At 38.4% G+C, this 12,288-nt stretch overlaps 1 protein-coding gene across 8 annotated transcripts in view; it reads left to right on the top strand.

Moving 5' to 3' along the window:
- The window catches only part of LOC142373170 (disabled homolog 2-interacting protein-like), a 179,708-nt gene that overhangs the window by 73,448 nt on the left and 93,972 nt on the right, over positions 1–12,288 (top strand). For 6 of the 8 annotated variants that reach the window (XM_075456280.1, XM_075456281.1, XM_075456278.1 and 3 more), the window contains one exon: positions 11,428–11,546. In XM_075456280.1, the coding sequence (XP_075312395.1) occupies positions 11,428–11,546 (119 nt within the window). The remainder of the gene's footprint in view (positions 1–11,427; positions 11,547–12,288) is intronic. The other 2 variants (XM_075456279.1, XM_075456283.1) reach the window with 1 other exon arrangement.

The raw sequence follows: 12,288 nt of genomic DNA, 5'->3' as shown, positions 1-12,288 counted from the left end.
TTCGGCTGGCACCCAGGCTAATGAAGTGGTAACTTTAGGGAAAAAAAAACTTTCTCACCTTCTTGCCAGGAGTTAGATCAAAGAAAATCTACCAATCCACATGTGTTATTTTTCATTTTCACACAGTCTGTTCTTCTTCTCAGCTAGTCTCCTGACTTTTCACTCATTTCCACCATGAATGCAAGCAGAAGAAGTTAGACCAGACACAAAGAGGCGATGGAACAGCATTTAACAAAATGAGACATTCATGTTTCTGAGCTGTCATTTTAAACCAACATCAATTAGATATATAGCTTAACACAGCTGCAACATCTAACTGTTGTTTTGTTGCAGCATACTGCTGTATTTCACAATATATGTTAGATGAACATTAAAGACTTCATACATTTCTAATTTTTCTATTTCAATTTAATTAATACCAATGAGTTCATGTGTCATGCCCCTTTAAATTTCATGGCCGACAAGCACACATCCATGAAGGATACACTAGTGTGATCTCACTCATAGCTCCTACAACAAGCCTCCTCCATTTCACCCGTCTCTCCAAAATTAGACATCCTTCAACATGTTTGCCTGTAAATGATTGCCAGGTAAAAAGCAGGATGATGAAAGAGAGAGAAGACGAAGTGGCACAAATCAGACAAGTGAGATGAGCTTTAAATTGTTTTTGTTTTTTTTCAAACCCCGCTCAAAAAAGTTTACTATATCAACTACACAGTGAAGATATTACTTTGAGTTGAACAAACAAGAATAACACATATGCAAACCAATGAGGCTAGGTGTTTCCAGCAGTGGGACGTCGACGGCAATAAGAAAAACATAATAAAATCATGGTGCCAAGGGAGGGAGGTAATAATCTTGGAATGGTCTTTTTTGGGAATATAACCCTGATTTAAGTATTAATGAAATTCAAATTTGGGAAAGATGTTTTTGTCCTGGAACCCCACTCTTGGACCATTCTCATTCCACCACAGGTACAACCGGAGGCTGCTGGAAGTAATAAGATACCGTTCTCTCAAAAATCTTAGTTTTCTCTCTTTTAAATTTACCACCTAAATGTCAGAGAAAATAAGTCTGTCTCTGTTACATTTGAACTTTCATCAAGCGTCTCTTAGATTGTGACCCATTGCTGCTTAATTTATGTTTTTTAATTTGTTTTTAAATCAATTGTCAACTGTCCTATTAGATTAATTATAAAATTCTATATTGTTTTCATGCTAAGCTAAGCTAAGCTAAGCTAAATAACTGTTGGCTGTAAGAGGACACAAATGGCATCAGTACTCGCATCTTACTCTCAACAACAAAATTAATAAGCATTTCTTCCTCACGTCAGGCTACTCCCACTACTACTGTTTGGATATAAGTCAGGTTAAGTTTACAAGCCTTTGCTGTGCTCAATCACATGCATCCTCTAGGGGTTGACTTCAACAATGGTTTCTGTCTAAACATGGGAGAGCATCAACAGTGGCTGAGCTAGACTTTTATCCTTGGGGTGCACAGTTGGTGGCCAAGGTTATTTCAGGGGAGCCACAAACTATGACAAAGAATTTGTTTCTCGAACAATCAATTGCAATTGGAGTCTCTAAATGTTGAAATATATAAGTATATATTAAGCACACAGGAGATGAGATTTGTGTATGTAATTTGCAGTTTATTAACAATATACAAAATGCAGCAACCTGAATTAAATGTAGACGTTAATCATCTGGGGTGGCACCTGGGGGGTCCAATCAGATTTCAGGGGGGTCCAGCACTACCCAGGCCTCCCCTTTAGCTCCGCCACTGAGCATCACCAGATAAAACAGACAGGAATAGGAAGAGAAACTGAGGAAACAGAGGAAGTTCAGTGGCTGAAGTAACTAAAAAAGATAATTAGACTGAACAGAAATGACAACGATAAGCACGGTGTGCATGAAACTATGAAAATATCACAACAATACAGAAAGAACTACTACAAGCAGCTTGCATAAGAGTCTTTGAACGACTCAAAAACAACTCAATAATGCATTATTGCTGACAGTTATTGTTCATAATTATATTCTCGATGGGTCATTACCAAGAAACACTCGTGCTGCTGCACCATGCTTTGTTTTGTCAGGCTGCATGTGGTGTAGTCAGGTTTTCACCGAAGTGTGTCTGTTTGTTTGTGTGTCTGCTGATGGAAAATGAGGACAGAATTCTGCCTGATAGATCGGAAACATGGAGGGAACATCGCAGATAATCACAGTGACTCGGTCACATTTACAGCATAACACAGGAAGGCTGGTAAGGAGTCTGTAGTCATGATTTGTTTCCCAAAGCATTAATCTGCTTTAAATAGTAACATGATGGAGGGAAAAGGAGAATACTCGAGCCAAGTGGTGCCACGTTCGAACCTTAACTTCATCAGTGATGGAATCTTTTTTCCTGTTTGCTCTGAAACAGATTAGCCGTTTGATCTGTTTTTGCAGTTTATTCCTGAGCATCCTTTTAGGAAAAAAAAAAGCATCTCTAACCAACATCGACAGCCTTATTCTTCATTTTGACTTAATCTTCTGCATATACATAGCATATGTATACATGTAAAATGAAATGGCAGAAATGAACATAGAGTAAAAGTACTTTTCACATTTTCTTTCCCAGTTGTGTGTTTAAGGACGAAAGCTGATAATATAATTAATTAGCTTTTGGTATTATGTTGTAGAAAGCAAAGATGTAAAGCAGGGGGCAGGGAGCTGTTAAATATTGCGATGAAGTTCTGAAGTGAAACCACCAGAACTGTCCTCATCATCTCAGTGTAACCAGGGATTATTTTCTGATTTTAGCTTCATTTCTGAAGTCTGTGTCCTCGCCTACTCTATTTTCCCTGAGCACAGTGAACCATATAGAAGGGCTAGATGACGTAATGTGTCTGAGCACCCAAAAGAGTCCAATAACAGGGGGACAGGTGCAAGCTAATCCTTCCTTAATCCATAGATATCAACTCAGATTATGTTCCAGAGCCAGAGAAAGATTTTGGAGAAATAGCTGTAAAACTATAGGGAAATATGGCCACAATTCATCCTTAATCTCCCTGTTAACATACAGCGCACTGTATGTGCGGCTGAGCATTGTCACTTGTGCAAAAGCATGCACACAGTTGACGATACACAATGAAGAATTCAAATGATAACAGTATAAAAAACTGGTGTTTACAGTTTACAGTGTCTGCTGTAATTTTTTTTGACAGTATGTTACTGTATATTGGATTGTAGTATTTCACAGCAGAATAACTATAGATGTAGCATGATTGTACTTTGATTATTGTATAGCAAGAAGTAAGGTAACCAATTAAAGTGAATGCACAAGAAATCCATTATTAATTCATCACATAATGCCAATTTGGTGGAAAGGAAGTCTCAACTAAAATAGGCTAACGTGTCAATTTATGCTTCTTTGATTAGATTCCGTTTCCTATGTGTGCGAGGTTACGAATAGCAGGGTGAGCATCAGTTCAGTAACTCACTGCAGTCATGGCGTTACAGCTACTTTAGTTTAACCAATCTTTCTGACTGAAAATACAGATAAATTACAGCTCTCTGCTTTCATTTGTTGACCGACTACATTAACCGTGCTCATGCTTCTTATGCCTGACATAGTAATCCAAAAAGCGGATTAGTGCTGTATTATTCTCGTTGTAATAGCACAATACCTAATCAAAAACATGCAAAGAGCCAGAGAAACTCTTAAAACATTTCATCCACCCAATCTAAAATATAATGCAGAACTGATTAAAATAACTAAGCTAAATAAATCTCACGTGTCATGTCGTGTAATGTTAACAATTAACAGCAAGCTGATATATCTGTGTCTAGTGGTGGATGTTATTGAAGTTAGAAGAATCTCAGTCAGCAGTTGCAGGAATGTAGCTGCCATATTGCCCTCTGCAAACTTCCTCCTTCTGCCCCCCCACCCTCCCCCGACCCCTAACAAACTGAAAACATGTGCCTATCTTAACATGAAGCAAAATCCCTTTCTCTGGATATCACTTGAACAGGGTCAAATATAGAATTGCCATTGTTGGGGAGAAGCTTCCCAAATCTGCACATCAGGAGCTTAATTGCTTCTACATTTCACATTATGCTTTAATACTGACAACAGCATACATTTATGCTGTTGTGATCTTCATATTGTCAGCACACTCAACTTCAGACAGGGGCTCTTTGTTTGCTGAATGTTAAGTGACTGTTGACTGTGTATGCACTAGTGGTTTTTGTAGGCTCTTTTACTCTCCTTTACTCCCTCATGTCCACAGAGTTGCTCCAAGGAGACCAAGCAGCACCTCTTTATCACCCCATCATCTCTTCACTGAGTAAATACCACTTCCCAGCGGTCAAAAGTCCTGCGCTGTCCTCACCGTTCAGTGTTAAAACATTTGAGTCTCCGTGCACTTATACACGAGGGAACACTCTCTCTCTTCTATCAACACGTGTTTCATACTAAACCGGAAAGCTTGATGATTTAAAATGTACCATATGGAACAGTTTGTGCTTTGGAGTTCTGCAGCTGTGAACTCCAGTATATGGATTTGGAGACCCTGAAAGAAAATCCAACTTTAGGAGATATTTTTCTGCGATTATTTTTTGATTGACGTTAGTTTTGTATTCCTCACACAGACAGTGTTTTTGCGGCACTGTCAGCCAGTCAAGACAAGCGCGGTGTCATGTACATCAGAGGAAAAACAGAAAAGTGATCGGTGAAAGAAGCTAGATGAGAGGCAGGGTGGACTGAGAGAAGATAGTCATCCAGGTAGAGAGAACACAGTAAACACAGCCTGACAGCCTGCGATTTCTACAGCACATTTCATTGGCTCAAAGAGAAACTGTATGTGTTTTCTCCTTTTACCTCTGTCATAACACAAGAACAGTGCATTCTCTGTGGGTGCTCTTTTTCAGTCCCGAGGGTAAATGCAGACACATGCTGCTGTTGATAACAGAATCTTACACCCCAACGCTTTGTGCATTAGCATTATATTCTACAGTTTTCTACCCTCTTCAAAACACAAGATTTAAATTGGCTATGATAAATGTTTTAATATAGACAACTGAACATTGTTTACCCACTTTTATTTTATGTCAACAGAACTTCATTGCATGTTTCAATTTTATTGATGTGGTTTACTGTCACCACACTTGTATCATATGGAGCAACAACTGGAAGCTGTTTCATGTAAAAAGAGCCTTCAAAGCTCTTACCACCAAAAGGCAGAAAGCCAGTGAACATAGTGGAGAAATTAGCCATGGAAGAGCTTGATATTTCCTGTTGCAGTTGACAGGGACACACAACAAAGTGAATGTTTTACAAGGTGCCTGCCAGGACCACCCCAGGTTGCCACTGTTGCTCTGTGTCTGCAGGTTTTGTTAATCAGGACCTATTTGCCGACTTATTGCCTCGTCATTCTGAGAGATCCTAATGTGAAATGACCGGAGTTTGACTCTGGTGCGAGACCTTCATATTTTTTACCTTTGGTTTTGTTCCAGGCAACAACAATTTTGTAAGGTTAATTTGATTTTATTATATCTTTCAACATGGTCTTAAACCGTTTTACACGTAGCCACAAACATCCTGATGGATATTGTAGCTTGGGTAAGCATGGATATAAGGTTGAAATTGCGTCTATAGCATCTATTGCTCAGTTACTTGACTATTTTGGCTGAGAAGTGTACAGATATTAGTGGTTTTTAGAAATGTAAAGGGGCTATGTTTGTACTCTTAATTTACTCGGCCTGTTAGTGTTTAGCCTGTGGGGGTTTGTCTGTTTTTTTCCTTGTTTTATTTTACTTATGCATATATGTTTTCCCATGCAAATTATCCAAACAATTAGCTTTGCAAGTATGTCATTGCACTTAGTGTGCTTATAATGTATCACAAATATACAGAGTGGTCTGGTGACAGAGATCAATTTTGATGAGACAACTAGCAAAATAGGTGGGTTGTTGCCAGTGTCAGTTATTATGTATACATATACAATTGTATTTATTGTCGACTCTCGGAAACAGTTGCAAATTTATACATCTCATGGAATACTTGTGTTTTCAGAGCCATAGAAAGATTGTTATCATTTCTTTGAAAAGGACAAAAATCAGTCAGCCGAGTTCAGCATCATGATAAACAGAGGCAGCAATACAGCAGAATGTAAATACTGAATGCTCTATTTCAAGTCACTCTCATTTGGAGGCAGATTGAAAACTCATCATAGCATCTTGCTCACAACAACCTCTGAATTTATTTATTTCATCATCGAGCCATTTAGCGGAGCCATTTAGCACAGCCAGCGCCTTCAGTTATAAAATATCATTAAAAAAAAAGGAAAAAGAAAACATCACTCCAGGCGAAAGAACAACATGTGTCTAAGAAGTCAACAGTCATTATCCTTAGGGGGTAGAAGCACAGCACTTTGGCACAATCACAACGCAAAAATAATCATCACTTGTATTTTACTTTAACTGGATTGCGTGGGTGGCCTGAGTGACACTGTTAGTGACACATTACCACCTACCCACCTTGCCTTAGTAGATATAGAATTGTTGAACATGACAGTTTGCTGTCAGAAGCAGCATTTTTCAGTACTGTCGCCACCATCCCTGTTTTTGTTTTAAGAACTGTGCTGGTCAGATCTGAGAGGAAGGGGAAGGTTAGCTGGCACTCATCAGTAGGTGGAGTGTTTGGGAAATGCTAAGGAAATATGCAGTTTGACCAGCTGTATAACTGAATCACAATTAAGGAAGAAAAGAAGACAGCTTTAGAAAGATAGACAGACAGATATGACTTTCATAGTTTAGCTTTTTCAGAAATAAGTCTACTGACTTTCTCCAAACCAGAGTATCAAAACTACTCTTGTGCGTCAGTATTATATATTAAGTTACAGACAGCAGGAGTTTAGTTGAGATTTGCATAAAGATTCCAGCCTCCAGTCTGACAGACTATGCTAACGACCTGCTGTCTCTATCTTAATACCTGATGTGTGGATACATAACTCAGGAGGAAGGTGAATATTTTCCCCCAAAAAGTCAAATCAAAAATGCTCCTTTTACAGTCGATTACACAGGCCATATATCCCAGGCTACAATGCCCCTATCTCTGCTGACCAGACATATGGCCCACAGACAGTACACACCTGCAGGTGATTATCACCTGGTCTTGGCTGTTTTTAGCCCCAACTGTGAGCGAGCCTGGAGGAGGTTGAAATCAAGATCTATTTGTGGTAGCTAGAGAGGTAGGTTGGAGTGTGCAGGGATTTGTAAGGTTAGAGAGTAAATGGACGAGAGGTGCAATCAAAAGGTGACAACGTACAATAGACCGATTTGCTTTGAGGCAAGAGATGGTCCGACAATACAAAAATTCAAAGAAAGAGATTTGACAAACATGCATCTGAGAGCACATGGGGGAAAAGTTGATTATGAACAAGAATTATAAGACCAATAAGAGGAAAGGAATGGGCAGAAGTAATGGTTTAATCTCAAGTATTTCAAAGACAACAGCTGTTGCTTTTAGACATCCTCAATTTTTAACATTGCAAATTAATCAATTTGACACTGTCTAACAGACATGCTCACATACCTTCATATATGGGTGTGGTTTTAATTTATCAACTCATGCACAGACCTCACATGCTGTTCAAAATACCTATTTGATGGTTTTCTTCGACACTGATCAGAGTTTGTTTTAATTGAAGTTATATTGAGTATGAGCATGTGTGTTTTACTGTTTTCTGTTAGCTGGGGGAGGTATAAAGTGAGCCACACCAGCGGGTCACAGCGGCCAGAATTTTCCATGCAGGCAGATGGTTCAAACATGTTGAATCGTGCATTGCAACTCCACACAGCAGTTGCTGCACAACAAAATAATGTCTGCTTGTGTGCTCGTGTTCTTGTGTTAGCATTCCTTTGAGTGCTTGTAGCAGCCAGCTCTGCACAAGCAGTGAGGTTTCCGTTACAAAATGAAGCCCCAGAGGTGTAGATTTATTGAAGCTGAGTGCAGGATTTCACATTACTGAATTAATTCAGTCAGTGCTGATAATTACCTTAATCAACCTTATTTGCCCGTGAAGGATTTTTTTTATATAAAAAGATGAAAAACTCTTGTTGTCATGGCAGCAGATACTTCAGTTCCAAAAGATTTCTTACAAAGGAGGAAGTAAGTAAGGAAAGTTCATCAAAGTTTTTGTGTTACCACAACCATCAGTTCCTGACTCTCACTTCAAAACAGCCCAAAAACATTTATCACGTATATAAGCTGTATTAAACACCTGGCATGAATTCTCATGACAGACAAGCTAAAATCCCAACTTTTACCAGCTCTTTTAACATTAAATCCTCCTTACCTTCACAGGACATTGGATCGCTGCTCGAAGGTTTCAGATTTTTAATTACAGCAATTTCAAATTTCCAAGCCAGAGCCTCTCTGCAGTCTGTCATGTTTATGTTTGGCTGAAAGTTGTGTGGGTTGGGATGCAAGCCTATGCTCTGCACAGTGGGATGTATAGTCTTCCATAGTGTGAGCGAATACAGTTAACCAGCCTGTTGAACACTAGACTGGTAATTTAGCACAAATCAGCTTGATATATGTAAGTGGATGTTCTGGTATGGTGCTTGTTAGAGATTATGTAAATGCTAATATTAAATGTGACACATTATACTTTATGACAGTTGTACAAAAGATGGAGTGATCTGAAAATCTTATAAACCAATAATTCATTCACAATAAACACAAAAGACATTTTTAAAATGTTAAAAAAAAAAAGTTGGGAAAGGAGAAAGCAAATGGCTGAAAAAGTGAGTGGTGCAATAAAGAAACAGCTGGTGGAACATGTTGCACAGCATTAGGTTAACTGGCAACAGGTCATTTACAGAGGAGGTATAAAAGGAGCACCTCAGATAAGCAGAGTACCTAAGAAAAAAAGATGGACGGAGGTTCAGCAATCTGCCAAAAATTGTGGAGCAAATAATGGTCTTCAACATAAAATTGTGAAGGCATGATTCTGTAATGGAAATCACTGTATGGGCTCAGGAAAACTTTCAGAGATCATTTTCCATGAACACAGCTCACCGTAACATCCACAAATGGAGATTAAAGCTCTATCTGTCAGAGTTGGGGTGGCAGGACACGGATGCGGACTCCAGAGGTAGAAAGAAAACTTGGTTTATTTTCAAACACGATTAACAAAAGGCCAGATGAAATAACTAAGCTGTGGGACAAAACATGAATAAGACTGTGACGAAAAAACAAAACAAAAGACTTGACATGGCTTGAAAAAACACTTAACTTGGCGTGGCAAGACAATGGAGATGGTGAATTCAGGGAAAAACAATGGCAAAAACCTAAATAAACATGAACTCAAAAACCAAGACATGAAATAACCTAAAACATGATAAAACATAAAACTAAAAACATGGGGAAAACCCCATGGACGTGACACTATCATGCAGAGAAGAAGCCATATATGAACATGATTCAGACACACTGCTGTCATCTCTGGGCCAAAGCTGATCTCAAAACAGTTTTCCACTTTGCTTCAGTCCATTTTAAATTAAACTAATTGAAATTCGAAATTCTTTTTGAAAACCATGGACTCAACATCCATTGGACTAATAAGGAGAGAGACCATCTGGCTTGTTATCAGCACTCAGTTTACCATCCTTTATCTCTGATGGTAGAGGGGTGCATTAGTGGAGAGATGGCATGCAGTCCAGATCTTTAAGCAACTGAAAACATTTGGTGCTTCACGGAATCTAAAATACCAGGACTGTCGACTATCTAGAATCCTTACTGACAAGAAAGGTACCTCATTCCACTCCCAGATGTCAGGCAACTATTCTTCTCAGTTTCCAGATGTTTCGAGACTATTTTTAAAAGAAGAGGGGATGTTACACATCGGTAAACAGGGCCCCATCCCAACCTTTTAGAGGATAAGTTGCTGCCATCAAGTTCAAGACAAGCAAGGTTGAGACACTACTATAAGCATCCAAGAAGGTTGGTGCTGATTTGGAAGGATATTTTGTGTGTTGTAAGCAATAAAGCAGCTGCTGTGCTGTATGTTTACATTCTTCATTGTTAGCAGTGCAACCTTTGATCATGCAAATACTAAGAAATTACCCATTAATTCATATTTGTGCATTTGTTTAGCAATGCCAGGCAAGGTTAGCGATGCAAAACATTGTGTTATACATCGTGAAGCCACAGAAAGACAATGAGATATACACGTGCACGTGAGGAGGATTTGCTCCATAATGCAATTTCATTCTTATTACAGTCACACACTGCTGAATAAATTCACTTCAGTAGATGCTGTAGACCGTTGTAAAACTTAGTTAAATAATCTAATGTTACCAGAGGGACACCATGACCGAACATAGACCTCTAAATGTGAATAGATTATATCACCATTTCTAGCCTTATTGTACCATTTTTTTTTTCTGAAACTTTTTTCTTCTTCTTTTTAGTGAACTGAATGTTGGATTAAAAAAAAACATTGTTTTCTTGTTCGATGTTAACAGTTCCTTAATTGTGACTTGTTAAAATGTCTCTGTTCTCTGTACTCATGAGCTAGAAGGCAGCAGTGGAATCTCTCTGAAATCTGTGAGGGCTTGTACATTCAGCATCACTCACATTCCACTCAGACATGTCTAGATTTGCTGCTTCCTCATACATACACGTCTTCATAGGTCTTTCATACTAATCTGGTGTTATGCTGTTTCCTGTTGCCATAGAAAAATAAGTAAAAAAAGAAAAAATACATTCAAGATGGACATATGGCAGATGATAGCGATTGAATATGCATTATTTTTATTTATTTTTTTGTTTAAGGAAGGTGTGACCAACACATTTTTTTCCCTTTTCTTTTAATTGGTCAAATTGACACGTCTCAACAATATTTATTTCAAAAAAGGTTTTGAACTGTATTCTCAAAAAATAACATCTCAAGTGAACAGGGAATTGAGTGAAAACATACTGATGAAACAGGTTTGGCACTGTAGGACTTAAAATGCAAGGTGTAGCACCATACAATGAACTGTTTCTGAATTGAGTTAGACAATATCAATGCCACTCAAATGTTTAAATGCAGAAAATGAAGGGATATCATGTGTTTACCTTAGCAAAGCATTAAGCTTGGAAGCAGAAGCTTTACTTCTTACAAAGCTAAAATGACACATGTTGAATTTACTTATTAACACATCATCTGGATTAAATAAATGTGATACAGTGTAATAATTAGTGAGCTTTAGAAGTGAGGATTGCTTTATTTTACCTGCACAGATTAGTCTTGTTGCTAAATTGAACATCTTGTTACCTGATTTAAATAAATGAAGGAGGGAATAAGTTTATATGCTAAAATGTTTGGAAGATATCTTTGACATTTCCTAATTCAAAGACCAGTTAGTCAGCATAGATATTTACGTTTGTTTGCAGAATCTCCTCCAGAGAGGACAGGACGCCGACGCAGTATGCCAGGCTCCTCAGACAAGACTACAGCCACAATGGAGCCAACATCCACCACCGCCACGCCTTTCAGAGTCACCGTGAGTACTGTGAGTGTGCTTTTATGTATTATCTGTCTTTATCTGTTTTTCTCTGTGCTCCGTGTTTTTATGAGGCTGGTGTGGTTTACTTTACGTCTTGGACTTGAACCTTTAATGTTTGACGTCTGTTCATCACACATCAACATACATTGGATTTCCATCCAGCACTCCTATGTTTTTTTTTTTAACATCCAACATGAGTGACAACTTTCAAATAAGCGTGCACAGCCTCTAACGCCTGCGTACACCTCAACATCGTTGTTCAGTCAGCACACTGTCTTTCTTCTGTCAAACACAAATGCAAAGCACTCCTTTGTCAGTCATCCTGCCGTCATACTTTCTGCCATGTTTAATTCAACAGATAAACAGTCAGTTAATGAAGCAAAAAATTCCGCCATGAGTCATCAATTTAAAGATAATTAGCAATTAGCATCGCACATTTCCATTAATAAATAATGAGTGCGGAGATGAGGACCCAGAGGTGAAGTATAAACACTCAAAGTCAGCGGGGCCAGAAGCACTTTGTCTGTCAAAAACAATCTTCCATGTAAACTCACAGCCTGTGGCTCAGCAATCATGAATATGGGTTAAAAGATACCGAAGTGTCGCTGGGAACAGGAAACATGTATTTCCGTTTCTGTAATATTCTTATTTTTCCACATCTTTACACTTTTTATTTTGAGAGATTTTTTTTTTTTTTCAGAAGCTTGTGTTCAATAAATTAAAAAATCAGGTTCCTTCAGGGTTTTGA

The sequence above is a fragment of the Odontesthes bonariensis genome, chromosome 22 (assembly GCF_027942865.1).
Source record: "Odontesthes bonariensis isolate fOdoBon6 chromosome 22, fOdoBon6.hap1, whole genome shotgun sequence".
Classification (NCBI taxonomy): domain Eukaryota; kingdom Metazoa; phylum Chordata; class Actinopteri; order Atheriniformes; family Atherinopsidae; genus Odontesthes; species Odontesthes bonariensis.
This window is presented reverse-complemented; position numbering and strand designations above follow the sequence as displayed.